The following is a 21,787-nucleotide window of genomic DNA, read 5'->3' on the forward strand; positions in this document are numbered from 1 at the left end:
TATACCAGGTGTAATCTCAATCAATTACATTTGTCCGAGTGTTTTCATAAAAATGTGACGCAGATATTTTGAGTGAGAATATTGTGGAACAGCTTTTTTGGATAAGCCTTTTATTTAGTATCCTCTATTCCTAACAAAATTGGCACTATCAATAACACAGAAAGAATCAAGTTACCCGACTAATTCCCCAATAAGTAGGTCATCATCATCATCATTTCAGCCATAGGACGTCCATGACTGCTGAACATTGGCACAATAAGTAGGTACTTATTATCTTAGTCATAAAAGGAGAATCCGCACAAACTAAAGTCCGCATGTAAAATCCAAGACTATTAATATTTTTGATACAGGGGTCAGAATTAGTAAATAGCTGTCTTTGAATTTTTTTTTTTTTTTTTTTTTTTTTTTTTTTTAATTTATTGTCTCATAAAAGTTACATCGATTTTACTTAATACTAATCTGCCAAACTGCTTAACAGTTTGTCGGCAGTCGTTCTCGTGCTAACTGTTATAAATGTAACTTATTGTACATATTAACTAAGTAATAATACACACATGCAAAATTGGTTCCTACAGTCGCCGGCACATCAGATCAGACATCTCCAGTGTCTAGCCTGGTGCGCCGGTCGCCTGCACTTACTTTTTAAAAACTAATATTACATTATAATATATCTAATAGTCTAGTTATAGTATCAGGGACATAAAGTTAGGTAATATTTTTTTAACTTGTACTTAAGGTGATTTCTCGAAAGTATATCGTTTATATTATATCCCAATATTTTTGGTAGTAAAGTAAAAAAAGTCTAAGTATTCATGATAAAATTCTCAGCTATTGTATGCGCAAACATCTAAATGATGTAAATAAAGTTAAATAGCTACCACTGTTTTAATAAAGTAAAATAAAATTAAAATAGATAAATAAAATAGTAACGTCCATATTATGACAATGTGAAAAAAAAAATTTTTCTCAATTAATAGGACTGATTTAACAACGGGCAGATTAACTTCGGCGTTATCTCGCGGTACTCTCTTTGATTATTCCCGGCGATATCACAGAGGACAAAAAACCAATGGAAATTAAAATAAAAGGTCCAGATAGATTACTCTATTTTAATTTATTAACAGTATTAATTTAATTTCAGAAAATACTTATTGCTATTTTTTCTTTTATCTAAAAAGGTCACCCTTTCCACTCATTGACTAAAACGAATCCTCGAAAATTAATTAATGTTTGTTATTAGGCGAATTTTAGCACAGAGATGGTTTTACGTAGGCAGAAGACTTCATTTGAAAAAGATTTTGTGATATACCTATTACTCGTATTAAAAATAGTTTTATAGTTCAAATACTTAATAACCAACAAAAAACTAGTCATTTATGTCTCCGACTGCATTTGTAAATATTAAGGCTGAGTTGCACCACCTAACTTTAACGGTAACTGTGACGATAACCGGTGCTTTTTGTATGGATTTGACAGCTGTCTGACGTTTGTCAAAGTTAAAGTGTGTTTTTATTTTATTTTTTCATTACGCAGTTGGGTTTTTAGGGCTCCGTAGTACTGACAAGGAACCCTTATAGTTTCGTCCCTCCCCCCTCTAATTTCTAAAAACTAAACTGACTTGACTTGAAAAATCTGCTAAAATTCGAAATTTCATGAATTTTCAAGGAAAACTATAACGGTTAAGATACATCAGTTAGTGTAAGAGTAATAGTAATTTAACTCATATTGTGTTATAAAATTTCTTAATTAGTAAAAATTCCTTAGAAGAAAATATTAAAAGTGACTTTAGATGAAGTAATTGCTTGCTTCTGAAATATATTGTGTTAACGACGGACAACTACGAAACCCTACACAGCGCGAGGCACGACACGCATACAACAAAAATTAGCCATAATTTTTGTTTATTAAATATAATAATGTTTTTTTTAAATCAATAACATAATAAGTATGGATTATTTTTTGTTGGTTTCTTGGATTGAAATTACGCGATTCTCGGTGAAATAGGTACGTAAGTACGACATTCGTGTAGCTTCGAAAAGCCACAGGTATAGTCACCAAATTGTTTTTTTTTAAATATGATTGTGCATTCACATTCTTAGGTGCGTAGAAAAGCTGTTTCTTCTAATTTCTTTATTGTTAGATGGTAAAGAATGAAAAATTGAATAATTTATAATTTAATCATCTTAAAATATATTTATTTTTTTAATTTAAACTAACCCAGTTTTCTCGCAATTTGACCCTTTTTCTTGCTGAAAAAAATTACGTGATACCTATTAGTCGAGACCCCCCCTCTCCCCAACGTGAGATTTAGTGAGATTTTTCTTGACCCCCTCACCCCCCTAAACGTCTCACGTAATTAATGGACGCCCCCTAAGTAATTCTAGTAAGTAGGTACATAAATATACTTGTTACTGCGGTAGTGTCACCTACCTCTTATCTGAAAGATGAAATAAAAAGAGAAAGACGGTTTTTTTCAATAAGTAGTGCACGAATAAATCTTACACGACATGAGTGTCGAAAAAAAAAACTATTAAACTTATTATGTAATAACGATGAAAGTACTTACTACTACATACTTATTTACACCGGGGCTGACTTTTTTCATGGAACCGCTAAAAATTTAGTGGGCGTAGCTCTTCGCATTTAACAGACTTTTTTCTTAAAATACTTTTCAGTCACCCTTTTGTCGAAATTAAATAATCCGTGATTGTCCTTCTTCACCGCCCCCGGTTGTTAGGCTACAATTAAAATAAAAGATGGGATCAGCTTTACAAAAGGTTTCTAATTATTATTTTTGTGACTATTTATTATGTCGTACCTACTTAGGTAGGTACTCGTCTTCACACGTTCCCCCGAGCACAAAGACAAAGTACTAATCTACCTAAGAAATATTCGTGACAATTTCATGTTACCTATCTACCGTTAGAGCTACAAAAAATATTATGAAGTGATTTTGGAACTGTCACGTTTGTAACTTTGTGTAGGCTTTGTCCATTAATAATAAACGAAAGCCCAGAATTTACACGTGTACACCTCTAATTTACATAGGTGTCCATGAAGAGTTTTTCACAATTTTCATATTCATAATGAATATCACTGAAATACATTACACCTCCAAACCATCAAAAAGTATTTAAGTAAATTAATTAAAAAATTGGCCAAGTGCGTGTCGTGTCACGCGCAGTGTAGGGTTCCGTAGTTGTCCATCGTTACCACAATATATTTCAGAAGTAAGCAATTACTTCATCTAAAGTCACTTTTAATATTTTCTTCTAAGGAATTTTTATTAGGTATGAAATGTTATAATACATGAGTAAAACGACTATTCGTCAGTTGCAGGTTCACTTGGGGTAACTGACAAAATACGGTTTTTGAGTTAAATATACAGTTTTTCTTAGTTTTTTCTGCTCTTTCGAATGGTATACGTAAAAAAATTCTAGCTTTAAAAAAATTACAATTCCACTCTGTTTGGCAAAGTACTATAATATGTTCTTTTCATCGTTAAAAGCCACCAAAAAAAATATTTCGGCGAAATAAACCCGCTTTCATGCCATAAAAATACTTCAAAATTTTGAATATATTTATTCCCGCGAAAACAGGCTTCTGCGCTGTCCGCCATGTTTATGACGTCATTTCGGCATGTAAACAAAACTTGACGTAGTAGGTACATATTTTATTTAGTTGTTGTAATTATGTTTAGTTTATAGTTTTCATCTACAAATATTTTCCTTTAGTATTTTCTTAATCTTGTAGTCATAATTTTGGTTAAGACAATGTATGCTAATGTTAGTATTTTTTTTAACAACAGTGTGGGAGCACCTGTATACCTACGTTATGTATATTGTAAACTATTATTTTATCTGTTAATGAACACCACTGATAGCAACTGATACTTTGTAAACTAACATTTAGGTATTTTAAGAGTAAAATAAAAGACTTGCTTATTATTTAAAGTACTTTTTTTTATTATATTTGTACAGTTTCATATAAAATGGGAAAAATATTTCTTTTCCAAAATGAAATAACACTGTGGAGCAGTTCTGACACATATATTTGATCATATGCAATCTCTATAATATTTACTTTATTGTCATTTTCATGCTTTAAATATTGACAAGAAGTAATTTTTCTTTTTTTAGATTTAATTATAAAATCTTCAACTACACTGTCACCTATATTAGTTTCAGCACTTTTTAGCTTCTTTTTTGTCATTTCTTTCGTTGTCATAATTTTTATTGAAGATCCGACCTTTGATAGTGTCGATTTTTTCCAATAACATTGGACTGAAGTGCATGATGGCTCTTCACTTCTACGATGACACCACATTAAAAACGCTACTGCATGTTTACATCCACCGGCACATCATCTACAATGAGAGTTGCAGAATATGGTTTGGAACGAACTTTATGTTCCGGACATATTGTACATAAAACTTGGGTCCTTTGTAGTTGCACGTATCCGATAGCATCGTCGCCATACGATTCTCTTGCAGATCTGTGGATAACCAAGTCTTAATTAACATTGGAAAACAAAACATAACCTATAACTTTCCGATATTTTTCTACAAATAAGGTATACCTATATAGCTGTTATTTCATTAAAAACAACATAATAAAGGTAATACTTACAAAGATGTTTATATATTCCGGAATTCGGCAGAACAGAAATCTGGATTACATGCAAAGCAAAGAACTTTGCAACCATCATCGTGTAGATTTTTGATAAGTTCGTACTATCTGCTTTTACGAAACCGGCTTCCATTTCGTGTTTTTAGTAGTATTTAACTTATTTCGTATGATTTAAATAAATATCAACTGAATAATTTTGACGCATAGAATGCGAATAGAAAATAAAAAGTTGTTGACAGATGACAGCGAATGATTATTGCCATTATGACGTCACAGCATGGCGGCTCGTGTTTTTAGTCACGTGATATACAGATTAAAAATATCAATTTTTAATTTTAACATAATAAATAAATCATGTATATTTACGACATAAAATCAGTATAACTATGTTTATTTCTACATAAAGTTCATTGTGTATTGATTTTCATATTTTTTTATTTACCACCCAGAGTACCCTATTACACGGACATTTTCAGGTGTGAACTTTTCAGATTTCCTTCACAATTTTGGTGTAACTGACATTGTAATAATTTTACCAGGTTGAATTGGTGTATCTGTAATAATGTAAAAATTTTGCTACAAAACTTTGCAATTACACTGATTTGCTAAGGTTTATAACATGAAATAAATAGGAATTTAGTAAGTTTTAAGGCATATTACATTATTATTATACCAGCAGTATCAGTTAAAGAAGTTAAAGTTAGCTCAACAAAAAAAAATAATTGAAATTGAGCAACTATCCAGCCAACTAGGCGTCACTGCGCGTTGCTAACATTAACCTGTTGTTACTCTGTTACTTTTACTGTTGTAGTACTCATGACCTTAATTCAACATTGCTATAAAGAGGTGGGAAATTAAATCCATTTTGTTTTCAGTTTAAGTTGCCCCGTAGAGCTAAATACGGTATTGGTAAGTCAAAGCTTAAAAAATATTGAAATTACTTAGTTTCACAGTAATACTTTAGTTATTTCAATATTTCTGTTTAAAAAAACTTAAATACACATATTTTCTTGATTCCCATGGCTTTTTTAACATTTTTTAATGAATAAAATAAAAGTTACTTCTAAAAAACCGGCCAAGTGCGAGTCGGACTCGCGCACCGAGGGTTCCGTACAAACCTGCAAGGTTTACAAAGTTCGTTCATTACGACAATCGAGTCATAACTATGGTATTTTTATTGCAAAATGAAATTCATAACATTACAATGGGGAAAGTAACTACTTAAAAGGAGAATGCCCAAAAGTGGTATCGCTCGAAATCTAATTGTACATTGAGGGTACCACACCGTAAATTCCTTTCTTCCTTTGTAATGATTTGCGAAAGTAGTAAGAAATTGTAAAACCTCCGGAATAAAATCCGATTTTAATAAAAAGTATTGTAACAATGAGCTGCAATCAGCAACACCTATCACCGAGCAACGACACTACGTAGTTCGCACGGTTGTCAATAGATGGCGCTGTTCGTAGTTAGCTCGCGGTATCATTTGATTTTTTCCTGTCCTTAAGTAGTCAGGGCTAACCACAAATCCCTTTCCCCTTGCAAAATGGTATAAATAACATTGGTATGCACGCAAGATTATTTTGTGTTTATATCTGATCCTTATCAAATAACGCTAGCTTTGGCGTAGCTAGGGTTTTTTTTTAGGCAGGGTAACTATCTACAAATATAAAACAAGTATTCTAAGGTAAAACCTGTAGCTATGCCAATGGACACCATTCATTTCACTTAAACCAAAATTACGTCAAAGTCCGGAGTTTTATAAAAAAAAAAAAAATGCGGTATGATTATTTTTTATTTATTTATTTTTCCTATATTTGCATTATAGGTAGGTACCTACCTCAGCGTTTTGAATTTTTGTTTTTCGTTGATTTAGAATTTCTCACAGTTTAGAGGCAATTAGATTTAAGAAGTGTTTGATATGAATTTCAACTTTAATATCTCTACGCGTTCATGTGAAAAAGGGTAGGTAGTAAGTTTATAATTATTAAAAAAATATTTTATGTCATGTAAGCAAAAATAATATTTTAAATTTTATATAACTTCAAATTTATCATTTTCGCAATTTTTCCTTTATCTGTACTATATAACGTTGCTTCGTGCCGAATTTCAAGATTCTGAGTTCACAGGAAGTACCTTGTAGGTTTTGATTCCCTAGCGTGTGACGGAAATTCGTCTAAGGTGTCGGTATAAACTGCTGTATCTTTTGATCGCGTTAACTTAGAAGTTTGATTTTTTTACTTCTTAAAGGGACAATAGATCTAGGTATTTGGTATAAATTTCAATTTGATACCTTTATTCGTTCGTGAGAAATAAGGTAGTAAGTTTCATTTTATTAAAATATTTTTATTATATTATATAACTAAAAAAATTTAATTTTCGCAATTTTTCCTATATTTGCATTATATGACAATGCTTTATGCCAAATTTCAAGATTCTGAGTTTACGGGAAGTATCCTGTAGGTTTTGATTCCTTTGCGAGTGTCGAAAATTTGTTGAAAATATCGACATAATCGGCTGTATCTTTTGATTGGCTTGGCTTAGAAGTTTGATATTTTCACAGCTTAAAGGGACAATAGACCTGAGTATTTCATGTGAATTTCAGCTTGATACGTTCACGCGTTCTTGAGATAAAGGGTCTTGACAGAAGGACGGACGGACAACAAAGTGATCCTATAAGGGTTCCGTTTTTTCCTTTTGAGGTACGGAACCCTAAAAAATAAAAATAAAACAAAGAAAATGACAAAATGTTATGTTTTTCATGAATTCTCTTATTTTTTAATACTTTTACATAAATTATACAGCAACTAAGTAAACAAAACCCAGCAAAAACATCAAATTATTTTAATTTGGGCAGTACTTACACCAATTTGACCTATTTTTTTTCCAAAAGTTTGGTGTAAAATTAGTGTAACTGTCAAAAGTACAAAAATACATTGGTGTAACTGCAATGTATTTCCTTAACTAAGACATATTAGATAATTCTTGTTATTTAAACTAAAACCGCGTAGAATTCTAAGCATTTCTGTAAAAACAGATCCAAAAAAGGTTAAATAGGAAAAAAGTTATGTCCGATTTAAGGCGAAAAAAAACTTTAAACGGCTCTACTGAAAAACTGTATTTTGTCAGTTACCCCAAGTGAACCTGCAACTGACGTATTACTCTTGAACTTACTGATCTATCTTAACAGCTATAGTTTTCCTTGAAAGTTCATAAAAAGCACTATTATCATGAATGTTTCCAGATTTTTCAAGCCGACAGTTTAGTTTTTAGAGGGGGGGGGGACGCCCTACTCGGACCAAAATTGTCACTTTCGAAAGCTTGTAGCGCAAACAGAAAAAAAGAGAGATGTTAATATACATACCTCTACAAAATTACAGCTCCCTAGTGCCAATAGTTTCCAAGCAAAACCTCGGACAGACAGACAGACATATCGAAACTATAAGGGTTCCTTGTCAGGACTACGGAACCCTAAAAACGACTCTCTCACCAGTTTATTGACCCCGGACTAGTGTTGAAAATGACCAAAGCGGCTGAATTTGAATGACCGTCATTTACGGTCAAATTGGTCAAAAACGGTCAATTTCGGTCAATTTGATTTCAGTAATAGGTAGTTACTTTTTAAAGTTTTTTCTTAGATTTTGTGATTGATAAAAGTCTACAACATCTCAATTGAAATAAAAAAGTGGTTTGTAAAAATTTATTATAGTTAAACATTTTACAGTAAGTATACAACTTTTAAATTGAAACAATAAGTCTGTTTTGTAATGATTTTTTGTGCTCTCTTTCTGTCTCTACGCAATTGCCCTGCACCCTGCATACGTGCATTACAACTGTCTACAGCATTTTTGCGCACGGGTTCGGGGTTATGCATAGCTTATTTTTGTTGCTTTAATACCTAGAAATAAGAATAACAACAAAAAATTGTTCTGAATTTGCTTTTATGTGTAAAAAATAGAAAAAATCATATCAATGAATGTATGAAACATGAATATAGAGATGATTTAATTTGTTGCCAAATATTTTTTTTTCTTTCTTACTTTCATTCTTTCTAATTATTAAAACATCCCAAATATCCATTTAAGATTTATTCTCACAAGAGAAAATTTAAAATAGAGTCCAAATATTTATTAAAAATGAAAAGTTCTAATTTCCTGTCATGTTCCATAGAAGATTTTTATAATAAGAATCTTACCCTATCATGCTTTCAGTATACTGGCCTTCTTAACGTCGTCTCTCAAATCCCACTATATTTTGATGAAAGCGTGCCCCTTGTACTTGCGAATAAGCCCCCATAAATTATCTATAAATATATCCCAATGAGAATGTGACGTGCATCTTTAGAGACATTCTACTATGAAGATGGAAAATTCAAATCGCTATAACTCTTTAAAAAGCAAATATTTTCGATTTGTAATCACACTTTTTTATATAAATTTTATAATCAGAATATAATAAGTAAAATCCATGCGCAAAAAAAAATTTTTTTTGTTATAGGTGAATGGCAATGTCGCATCGCCGCGCACGTCAACTTTGATGACGTCTTATTCTCTCATAATTTATTACAAAATAACGTTACTTCATTTAAAATTGCATATAAATTGAGTACCTAAATAAATAATTTATTCGGTGGTAGTACAGTAATGTTGAGTCAAATTGACTGAATTTGACCGTTTTTGACCGGTCATTTATGGTATTTGACCATCGTGACCGGTCAGATTCGGTCAATTTACATCTCTACCCCGGACGCAAAAAGAGGGTTTATAGGTAACACATTGAGCGTTTTAAAACCGTGTGTGTCTGTTTTTCTGTCCTAATAAAAATGTTAATTTTCATTATTACACGTACATACCTATTTAGATATAATACTTATTGCTATCTAATACAATATTTTATGTGTTGCAGTCAAAACTCATAATCGGACAAAACCACTTTTGACTGCAATAATTGAATTTTCGGATAGATGCAGTTTACTCGTATTCTGTAACCTATTATTCTACCGTTTCCGATCGTGAAGCACTTACAGGATCAGTAACAAGTTTTTCGATAATATCTTGTATAGTTTAGATTCTTTAGAAATAATCTAGTGAGATTACTTATCTTTTGCTCCCTATATTATGCATTTATGACAATCTATACTAATATTATAAAGCTGAAGAGTTTGTTTGTTTGTTTACTTAAACGCCGCGCTAATCTCAGGAACTACCTGTCCGATTTGAAAAATTCTTTTAGTGTTAGATAGCCCATATTATTATATCGAGGAAGGCTATATACCATCACGCTACGAGTAATGCAGAGCAAAAATGAAAAATGTTGCGAAAACGGGATTTCACGCGTACGAAGTCGCGGGCACAGCTAGTACTTTATAAACTCAGAGTGCTCACCTGAACCAATGCGAAGGGAAAATTTAATTTTATCAAGGAAGATGGATTCCATATGTCTTTTTCCTTAAGCCTAGGCGCAGGCGCAGACCATCGATTTTTCGTCAGCCGATAGTTTAGTCGGGCAGTTGATCAGCATGGGCATGTACCTATGGAAGTGCGCTAACGCCGATTCGATTTGGCCGATTCTTCATAGGTACAATTAAAGTCGGGCCCAACTATCGGCCAACTAAAAATCGATGAACTGCGCCTAGGCTTACAAATAGGTAATCAAAGCTTGAATGAATTGTTTAAAATGTTATCGGTGGGGGTTATTCATTTTCAAAGTAATTTCTAATGATATATAGATTTTAATTGTAAATTAAAGTTGAACTCAACATTTATTAGACCCTTTATATTTTTCAGTGACGAGCCGCACGGAGACGTCATATCACCTGGAGTACATGGCGTTTTTAGACAGGTTGGTATGTATGTCTTTATAAAATTAAAGTAGGTAGGTACCTACATACATAATATCGACGGTCCCTACGTATAGTTCAGTATCTACCAGTTCCGTGATTTGCCGTTTTTGTTTGCAAAACCTTCAGAGCACCCAACAGTTTCGGCTCAGTTAAAAAAACATACAGTTTTTATTCAAATTGAACCTTAAAACGTCAAAAAACAAATCACGCAACTACAAAATTAGAACGATTTCCGCAGTAAAATTGCATTAGTGGGAGTTAAGAAATTTTACGTTGGACCGCACGCCTTAATCCGCGCGCCCAGCCCCGCAACTGCCACTTTCATCCGCGCAGATCGAGTAAATTGATACGTAATTTATGAAGGAAATAGGTATTATTATGGTTTCTGTGCCGTGTTTAAGCCGTGTGGTGACGGCAGAGTAGAATACATTTGTCACCAACCCCTACTCTTCCCGCGGGTGTCGTAAGAGGCGACTTAGGGACTACACATCAAACAGAGAATGGGCAGCAGCGCTCTCTGAAAAACATCAATCTTTTAAACTGCGATCTCCAACCCGCCTGCCTAGCGTGGAGATTATGGCAAAACCCTCCACTATAGTGGAGGAGGCTCATAGTCCAGCAGTGGACTGTAAAGGGCTGTTGATGATGATGATGATGATGGTTTCTGACTTAATTTATTTCAGTCAACATTAAACCAACGGTAAATTAATCAGTTAACTGTATGCATAACGTAGTTGCGTTGTTTTACTCGGGAAAATTAAAGTTACTATTATAAGTAGGTGGCACTTACTTATTTTTACGTCGGAAAATTCAAGAATCTTCTAGCCGTAACTGCCACTATAAATGTTTTACTTTGGAAAAGTTTGTTTTATGTCTATAAGTTAGTGCCAGTAACGGTGTTTTACGCTGAGAAATTGTATTTTAGCAATATTTGGTGGACATAAAAGTGAAGACAAAACAATATAAAATATGATATACAACACGACTGAAGTATCTAGGGTCATTTATTAGACTCAACGCAACCAAGTTCTTCTCCTATGCTACTTTATAATACATGATACAAGTAAAAAATCGTAAAATTTATTTCATTTATTTATTAAGCATATTAAGGCATTCAGAAATAAAGATAAGCAGGTAACACTTACAAACAAAAGTTTAAATTAACTGCATTTAGAATCTACTATTACATGATAATGCTTACATGATATTGCAAACATATACCCGTCAGAAGGATGAGGTATACCCACTAAAAATACCCTGGTGCCCCGTCACTCTCTATAAGTGCTAACTTTGAGATTCCGGACAAAGATCTCCCACCTACACGGCGACAGTTGGGACGAGAGCAACTGGAAGTACACAGCTTTTCCGTACACACACTCACCGTCAGCAGACGGTGGTGGTGGCCTATCTATGCAATGCCTTCCGTGCGGCCTCACGCCCCCGTTACGCTGGCCATTACCGAGGAAGGAAGATAGGAGGCAATCATACTGTCACCTTCCCTGGAGCGAATTAAAATGCACCCGTACTTGGTTCGTAGTCGCGCTATCGTACTGCAGCTTCTTGCGGCACCTTGTCTTCTCAGATAGATGTGCTTCATTACCACCCAACTTTTGTTACCGTCCACATAGCTTTGACTATGCTATCCCGCAAGAATATGGTGTGTCGTATGCTCCTAGCCACCGCAATACAGGTAGGGCTCGAAGGATCCGTGCCCAGTCATGGTGCGATCGCTAGAGCAACCTTAAACTTCAGCACGAGTGCGAATAAGGTTCGGCGACCCAACTTAGCCACGGCCCACGGCGAGGTGGTTTATCAACTATTAGACTACAGCACAGTGTAGCGAGTCTCACGTCAAACGGCCTCTCTGTCCTCCTATGGCGGAGCTTTCACCTCGATCTTCACGCTGCGTTAAAGACGACGATGTAGCCCTGTAGACTTTCTGGGCCTGTTAAGGTCTTAGAAGATGGGCAGCGTTAAACTTTCCTATGAGGGTGATGCCTTAGATGGAACAGAATCATGCTTTTGAGGGTACCAGTATAGAGCTCCTGGCCTTTCTCCATAGCCTTCCGACATGAGAGTTTTCAGACCTCCAAATTAGGGAAGCAGCCATGAAAAAGCAAGCTGTCTTCCATTCGCACGGCGACGGATTGGAAAAAGTGCGAGCTGCCACTGGTTATATACATAAGGTCACCGTATTTGCGCTCACTACTTGGCGCCACTGGTGATTAACAGGATAACTCTTAGATATTTTATCTGGGCCTTAGTTTTGACAGTGGTGTGGGCGTCAAGTGAAGGTGTCAGGGATACCTTTAAATATATGTGGTCCCTGGCCTAGGGCGACCATAATGCCGTCTGTGGCGCCCAGGCAAGCCACCTCGCTGTGAAAGTTATTTATTTATGAAGATATTCTTGTAATGATGAAACTATCTGCATGACAGATACCTTGAAATATCCATGCCTTGAAAAGGGTTCCATTTAGTACCCAGTTGTATTCAATGTTCCACAAGATCGAACTCAAAAAAGAGCCATGTGGATCTTCGACTCGATGCCATGCTGTCTAACTATTGATAAAGAAAATTTACCGGTTCTACAAGTATTCTTCAGTCAAAAGACCCCTTAGATAAGGAAGAATCTTAAGGTATTGAGTGCCTCCAAAATGCAACTATCTGGGAAACGAGGCGGGACGCTGTTATGCCTCGTCGAGCAGGACTATGGGCCTAGAGTGAGAGTGTAAGATGTAGTGTCAAACTAAGACTGATGTCAAGATGTCAGACAACTACGCCGTATCAACCGCTGATGGGATTTATTGAAAGACGTGTATTAGCTGCCGAATGCTTTATTGCACTGATTATAAAAATGTTAGAACTACCAAAGTCCCAAATGTAGGTCAGGCGTAGCTGGCCAAAGTGCATGAATAAAATGCAAGTTAACAATAAATTAATTAGTAATAAAAATGTGCGAGTTGACTCGTACAGAGAGTTACGGTCAATAGTAGCTGAACTTTGTTCCCGTGTACAACTACTTATGTGGCAGTTAATAATTTAAACAAATATATTACTCCGACGTAAAAGTTAGTAAGTACCACTTACGTAATTTGTAATTAGAAACTTTCCGTTGTATAAGTGAGTAAATGACAAATAATACACTTATTGTGATTATTTTTTGATAATTCTTCATGTTTTATAAAATATACCTCATATAAAACTATTATACCAAATTTCATCAATGTATGATAAATAGAACGCGAGCTACACATGTTTAAACCTTCAAACCGCTCTCCTGTAAAATTGACCGTTTTCAGATACGTTTTTATACGTAGGGACCGTCGATATAAAGTAGGTACACAAGTAAATTTCCTATCGCTCTTCAGCGATGGCAAGAAGAGAAAAGCAATAGAATTGGTTACGATAAAACTTACCCTTTTAGAACTTTTTCCAAGCCATTAAATTGGTACCTACCTACTTACATATTTTATCATGCCCCTCTGCCTCTACCACGCCCAGTATCGCTATATGACATTGACGCGCTGCGCTACTCGTTTGCGTGATCAACTATTTACTTATGTAAAAGCAAAATAATCGAATTACAAATTAAACTTAGCATCAAGTTCATAAGGCCCGAATTGTGTCAGCTTTGATTATGCATATTTCATCAATCCGAGGTGACCAAGTGGCATAGCAAGTAGACCGTGGGAAACGAAAGCACCTTGTTTCCACGACTTGTGGACTTTATTTGTTTGATGCTACTATTTGTCAGTCTGGGACTCGTTCGCCCCTGATGTCATGCCTTTTCGCCACGTTTTTGGGTAAAGGGGCGAAAGATTACGCGGGGGTCGGGGCGAACGGTTTCGAGACCTATTTGTCTGTTCCTGTTCTTTGATGTGCAACTGCATTGTCTCATTTTCATCTCGTCTTGCCATCTTATTGTTGTTGAATTTGAATTTGATGTGCTACCTACTTGTTACAACAGAAAGAAACTTAAACAAAAAACTTCGTTCGTTCGTTCGTTCGTTTCAGCCGAAAGACGTCCACTGCTGGACAAAGGCCTCCCCCAAGGATTTCCACGAAGACCGATCCTGCGCCGCTCGCATCCAGACACCTCCCGCGACCTTCACCATCGTCGGTCCAACTAGTGGGAGGCCTGCCCACGCTACGTTTTCCGGCTCGTGGTCGCCACTCAAGAACTTCATAATGAAATAATTATTTTGATATGTACGAATAAATATGCTTTCATTAAGTATTTGTTTTTAGTTTGTATAATAATAAGTTTATAGTACCTAGGTAGATTGTATAAAAAGTAGTAGGTAAAGTACCTACTAGGTTTGTTACATATTACCTCAGATCATAGAAGGGAATAGATGTGAAACGGGGGCGTGGCACGTGTCTCCGCGATATGCCCAGAAACGAACATCGCCCGCGACGCCAGGTTAGTCGCGATTCAGTCGTACTGAGGAAATGTTCTCCGATATTGTTGGATAATGCGTCGTAACGTGCAATAACATAAGTGAAACGAAGAACTACAGGAACAATGAAGTCATTTACCACATGTAAGTATTGCAAATCCATTGGTATTTTGCTTATAAATAAAAAAAACTAAACATTTTTACGAACGAATTCAGTGCCGTGACATTTACTGCGATATCGAAATTAGTGGTGATAAAAATTCAAACACGTTGTACATTGACGATTTAGTTAGCAACCACTTTATGTCATGCGTAACTACTGCGCAATGTATTTTATTTCTTCCGATATCCACTGACGCGTGAAAATACACAGTACGGCCGCATGTGCCGGTCGTAACATAGTGCAGGGCTCGTGTTCTAATACGGTTTCCTATTATCGATAAATAGAAGTAAATTATTATTTTCTATTTTCTAATTTTGAATGAAAAAATCATGAGTTGCTTGCGATTTTTAAGTTTTTACAAAAACAATAACAATAGTAGAAGGGATTAGTAACTGTCAACTATGTAATTACTATAAGAGCTAGTTGAAAGCCTAATATAGGCATTATTTTTGATAAACATAGGCTGTACGAATTTCGCCATAATTAAAAAGTTAATACGCGATCGTAGTTAATAATAATTACAGTGATCCTGTTATTATTATTAAAGTAAATAATAATACACTCAACATCAAATAAACCGCACCTTCCGCGACGCGAACTTTAAAGATTTTCTTCTGACACAATCATGGTACCCCAACAATATTGGTGTTATTTGAAAGCCTAATAAATACCCTTAAAGAAAAATACATTTCATTTCTAAATAAATGATTAATATATACCATAAATGTGACTTGAAAATAGACCTCACTTTGGGCTCACCTCTGGGATCAATTAGACAAATTTTTATGGTTATAAAACCAAATAAAGATCTCACGTGTCCTCTTTAACAGATGGATAGCGATTAATCCCAACTTAACAGTTTTATAGTCATACAAAATGGCTATAACGTAACTACCTATTTTTTGAAGAAGTGACTCTGGATCCTTGTAAAGACACATTTTTGGGGTAAAAACCTTTCCTTTAATGAAATGAAGTTTAGAACTAGGCTTTCAAATGGCACCAATGTTGGTGGGAAGTGGGGATGCATACGTTTGATAAGTGCTTGTCGCGGGAGGTGCGATTTATTTGATGCCGAGTGTATATTACCAATATTGTAAGAACTCCATCGATAACGACATTGAGCTTTGGTTGGGGTAAATTAATATAAGGTACCTTCATTTAGTCCCAATAATTGATTCTGAGTTTTTCGTCCATATAAAATGGAACTGACTCCTTTATGCAAAAATCGTTAAAGAACATAATAATAACGTATAATAATAAAAAGGTTTTCATACAAGCATTTTTTAAACCAATTTCGAGCCTTGCCCCCAGGATTTAAAGTATCGATATCTTATCGACTCCATTTTATCTTTCTTCTCTCTAATTGCTTTTTTCAAAGTGTGCGTCACGTCACGCGGCCATTGATTGGCCATAAGGCACGCCTTCTGGCCAATCACAGCACTTTTAAGCCGGTTGCACATGTTGTCGTAGACTCTCAGTCGCTTTGTTTTTACACAGTTGAATGTGTGTGTGGGAGCTGTGGTGGGGGAAATGTGGGGACACTGGTTCTCGTTGTAGTTACGCGCGACTTCATATCTATTCTCTTTCTATGATCTGAGCATATTACTCATATTTTAATGTTTTTCATTGTTACCTGTCATATAAAAAGGTCTACGTACCTAAACTACTTTTTAGAGTTCCGTAGTCCTGACAATTAAGGTTTCGATATGTCTGTCTGTCTGTCTGTCCGGGTTTTGCTTAGAAACTATTGGCACTAGAGAGCTGTAATTTTGTAGAGATGTGTATACAGTGTGAGTCACGTTAAAGTGTACATATGAAAATAGATGAAAGTAGACCTATTTTTGTCGACAAATGAGGTCAAAAAATTTTGGGTTTTTTTTTAAAAAAATTATAGAATTTTTTTTCTTCCAATTACTTATTGTAAAGAAAACGTAATTACTTTTTTAAACTAAGCGGTAAGTATATCCTGATAAAATAAAAACAGTAATAATGCTAAATAACATGCGATACTAAATAAACACATAAAATAAACAAAAAATGCCAACAAATAATAAAAAAACCGGCCAAGTGCGAGTCGGACTCGCACACCGAGAGTTCCGTCGTACAAACGTAGCGGTTTACAATTTATGACGTATTAAATCAAATTACTTACTAGATATCGTAGTAGTCTTTAAGTTTTGATTCCGTTGCGAGTAGTGGCGAATTTCAAAATATGCGGTATGATTATAGGTAGGTACCTAGACCTACCTCAGCGTTTTGAATTTTTGCGTTGATTTAGAATTTTTCACAGTTTAGAGGCAATTAGATTTAAGAAGTGTTTGACATGAATTTCAACTTTAATATCTCTACGCGTTCATGTGAAAAAGGGTAGGTAGTAAGTTTATAATTATTAAAAAAATATTTTATGTCATGTAAGCAAAAATAATATTTTAATATTTTATCTGTACTATATAACGTTGCTTCGTGCCGAATTTCAAGATTCTGAGTTCACGGGAAGTACCTTGTAGGTTTTGATTCCCTAGTGTGTGACGGAAATTCGTCTAAGGTGTCGGTATAAACTGCTGTATCTTTTGATCGCGTTAACTTAGAAGTTTGATTTTTTCACTGCTTAAAGGGACAATAGACCTAAGTATTTGGTATAAATTTCAATTTGATATCTTTATTCGTTCGTGAGAAATAAGGTAGTAAGTTTCATTTTATTAAAATATTTTTACATATTATATTATACATATAACTAAAAAAATGTGATTTTCGCAATTTTTCCTATATTTGCATTATATGACAATGCTTCATGCCAAATTTCAAGATTCTGAGTTTACGGGAAGTATCCTGTAGGTTTTGATTCCTATGCGAGTGTCGAAAATTTGTTGTAAATATCGACATAATCGGCTGTATCTTTTGATTGGCTTGGCTTAGAAGTTTGATATTTTCACAGCTTAAAGGGACAATAGACCTGAGTATTTCATGTGAATTTCAGCTTGATACGTTCACGCGTTCTTGAGATAAAGGGTCTTGACAGACAGACAGACGGACAAAAAAGTGATCCTATAAGGGTTCCGTTTTTTCCTTTTGAGGTACGGAACCCTAAAAAGATACTTTTTTGAAAAAATCTGCTTTTAAATTTGTGTTTTTTTGGTTATTTGATAAATTTCTCCAAAAAATGCCCCTATAACAGGTGGTTTTTATTACTTTGTATTATTCTCTATCGTAATCTTTGTAAAACCAAAAATCGCATGTCTCTATCCCTATCACAACATTTGCCATGATCGTTTGAACAAAGGCCTGCCACAACATTATTCTCCGCTACAGGTAGAGACGATTTAAATTTTAACTAAAAAGCTTATTTTACTTCGAAATCTTTTGTTTTTATTTGAAATCGAACTTGTCTTTATCAAAATTACAAATCTAGACTCATTTTCAGTTTCGTTGTTAACGAAGCGTTGAATGGCGCGCCCGGAGAGGCTTACTTAGTTCAAACGATCATTGCAAACGTTGTGATAGGGATAGAGACATGCGAGTTTTGGTTTTACGAAGGTAATACGATAGAAAATAATACAAAGTAATAAAAACCACCGGTTATAGGGGCATTTTTTGGAGAAATTTATCAAATAACCAAAAAAACACGAATTTAAAAACAGATTTTTTTCAAAAAGTTTCTTTTTTTATTATTTGTTGGCATTTTTTGTGTATTTTATGTGTTTATTTAGTATCGCCTGTGATTTAGCATTATTACTGTTTTATTTTATCAGGATATACCGCTTAGTTTAAAAGTTATTACGTTTTCTTTACAATAAGTAATTGGAAGAAAAAAAAATCTATATGATATTTAAAAAAAATCGCAAAAATTTTTTGACCTCTTTTTGTCGATAAAAATATGTCTAGTTTCATCTATTTTCATATGTACATTTTAACGTGACTCACACTGTATTAATTACGCCGACAAAACGGTAAAATAAAATTTAAAAAAAATCCGTTTGCAAAATATTAGAGTTTAAAGTGCCAATTTTTGCCTGAGTAGGGTGTCGTCGTAGTCCCCCCCCCCCTCTAAAAACTAAACTGTTGGCTTGAAAAATCTGGAAAAATTCATTAATAGTGCTTTTTATGAACTTTCAAGGAAAACTATAGCGCTTAAGATAGATCAGTTAGTTCAAGAGTAGTCGTTTTACTCATCTATATACAGGGTGTTAGGTAAATGGGTATATGAGCCGACACTAACCCATGTTAACATGGGCATATAAATGGTATGGTGAAGTCAGAAATTTGATATCATTATTTTAATTATTTTAATTTTCATACAAAATAAATTTTATAAAATCCGATTTGTATGAAAATTTAAATAATTAAAATTAAGATATCAATTTTAAAATTTTTAAGAGACGATAGCCGAACGGTGAAGGGTTCGGACTGGCCGACTCGTGCGTGATCCGGGGAACGCGGGTTCGGTCCCCGCCGCCGCTCGACTATAATTGTGGTGAGCTCACTCGTGACACAAGCATATTTAGCTTAGTACGAGGGGCTAACGGGAGTACTAGTAATTTGTCTAAAATCTTTAAAAAAAAAATTGTTAGCTATAATTCGATTTTCAGATATAGATTAAGATAATACTAGCTTTTGCCCAGAGGCGGGGCAAGACCTAAATTTGATGTGGGCAAGACAGATTTCGCGAGGCCTTGTTCTGTGGCGACCTGAAGACGGATTTATATATGACTAGCTTTCCGCCCGCGGCTTCGCCCGCGTGGAATTTTGTCTGTCTCAGAAAAACAATATCGCGCGCGTATTTACTCATCGTTTAGACCTGGACTACGACAAACATTTTAAAACCAAAATCAGCTCAATCGGCCCAGTCGTTCTCGAGTTATAATCAGACTAACGAACATCAATTCATTTTTATTTAAATAGATAGATAGATGATAGCTAGCGGCCGCCCGCGACTTCGTACGCGTGGATCCCGTTTTACCCCCTTCATCTATCTTCAGCGGTTAACTCCCGTTCCCGTAGGAATTTTGCAATATCCTGTTGTAACTAAGCTTTAAGTTTACTAAGGTACCTGCATGCCAAATTTCAAGCGTCTATCTTACGCAGTTTAGATTTTTTCATACATATGTTTTTTCCCGCTAACTCCCGTTCCCGTGGGAATTTTACGATATCCTGTTGTACCTAAGCTTTAAGTTTACTAAGGTACCTGCACACCAAATTTCAAGCATCTAACTTAAGCGGTTTAGATTGTTCATACAAAAGGATTTTTCCGCTAATTCCCGTTCCCGTGGGAATTTCGGGAATTCCTTTCTTAGTGCACCTCTACGGTACCTAAACTACGTCCCTTCCAAATTTCAAGTGCCTACGTTTAGCCGTTTAGGCTGTGCGTTGATCTGTCAGTCAGTCAGTCAGTTTCTCCTTTTATATATTTAGATGAAATAATAAAAAAAAGGGTCAAAGGTCTATACATTGACAGTTTCTGATTTCTTGATTCAGTGATTATTTTTAAAGGAATATTGCGCCAAAGAATAATGTTCGTCACTTAAAACCGTGTTGTTGCTTAATTTTGTGTCTGATTATGGCTGAATTTGTTTGGAAAAAAATATATTTTTATTTTTAACTACATTGTTTAGCTATCAAGAATTTATATTTAATAGTCAATGTTCGTATTGTGATATTGTCATCTCCACCTTGTATACATATTTTCAAAATTTTTGATGCGCGAGGCCCCTTGTACCGCGAGGCCGTAGGCGGTGGCCCACGTCGCACGGTGGGCTGATATTAGAGCTTCATAGACTTAGCGTCGCTCAAAAATCAAGTGCCGAATTTTGAAAAAATAAATATGCCAATGTGTTCCTTTACCAAAAAGGAATATTTTATGTTATGTAACGTTTCTTGATAAAGTTATTAGTTAATAAGTTATTGACAATTTCCTTTTTTTTTGTATGGAGTTCAACATTTATTTTTATTTTATTCGTTATTCTTAAGCTTTCTTAAGAAATTGACTTTTGTATTATGTAATGCAACATATAAGCTATATTATCACCAAGGGACGAATCCCGGAAACCCTCGGAACATTGTCATTTTCGACTTAAAAAGAAAAAAAAAGAAAAATAAAACTGCAATGTTATGTACTTTCTTCCGTACTACCCTAACGAGGTGAAGAACTAAGCACGTTTTTTATAGTGGTGTTCCCAGAAGGCCTAATCCACATGATTACTAAGGTTACTATAATACATATAATATTTGTTTTATGGAAATTAAGCCAGTTTGAAGTTAAATTTATTGGTTAGACTCAAGAGCCACTTTCTGAATCTACAAAAGTAAAGATTTCTTTCTCAGTATCAGCCTAGACATGAAATTGATCATTTATAGTGGACTTTTTGGTGGTGTTGAAAACCTTTCTTGATGGCAATTACGTCTAAATTATTCAAATACAAATATCACATCGCTGCTTGTGCAGAGCTGCCATTTATCAACGATATTATTTTTCTATCTATCAAGTGAGAATCAGTTATTACGAGATTGTTTTGCTTCCAGAATTTTATTACGATCTATTAAATTTTCAATTTCCGCGTCCATTAAGTTTTTTTCATTGTTAACATTAAAATAGGTCGACAATAATTAAATGCAGCTTATTTTGAATAAAAAGAAATGGGTCTCCTTCATAAATTTGAAAAAGAAATGAGTCGATAGTAAAAAGTGGAGCTAGAAACCTTATTTTCCCTTATCCATTTTATCTGGAGACATCAAACCGAACGTTCATTTGGGCACTTACA

General features: G+C 34.7%; 1 protein-coding gene and 1 long non-coding RNA gene across 2 annotated transcripts in view; one reads left to right on the forward strand and one right to left on the reverse strand.

Annotated features, from left to right (window-relative positions):
• The window catches only part of LOC135086505 (serine/threonine-protein kinase OSR1-like), a 48,947-nt gene that overhangs the window by 2,822 nt on the left and 24,338 nt on the right, over positions 1 to 21,787 (forward strand). Inside the window, exon 3 of the mRNA XM_063981229.1 lies at positions 10,412 to 10,466. Within this exon, the coding sequence (XP_063837299.1) occupies positions 10,412 to 10,466 (55 nt within the window). The remainder of the gene's footprint in view (positions 1 to 10,411; positions 10,467 to 21,787) is intronic.
• Positions 3,942 to 5,089, reverse strand: LOC135087135 (uncharacterized). The gene is made up of 2 exons (XR_010260687.1): positions 4,629 to 5,089; positions 3,942 to 4,494 (listed from the first exon to the last, which is right to left on the reverse strand). It is a non-coding gene; the product is annotated as an uncharacterized LOC135087135 (long non-coding RNA).

Source organism: Ostrinia nubilalis, chromosome Z, assembly GCF_963855985.1.
Source record: "Ostrinia nubilalis chromosome Z, ilOstNubi1.1, whole genome shotgun sequence".
NCBI classification, from domain to species: Eukaryota; Metazoa; Arthropoda; class Insecta; order Lepidoptera; family Crambidae; genus Ostrinia; species Ostrinia nubilalis.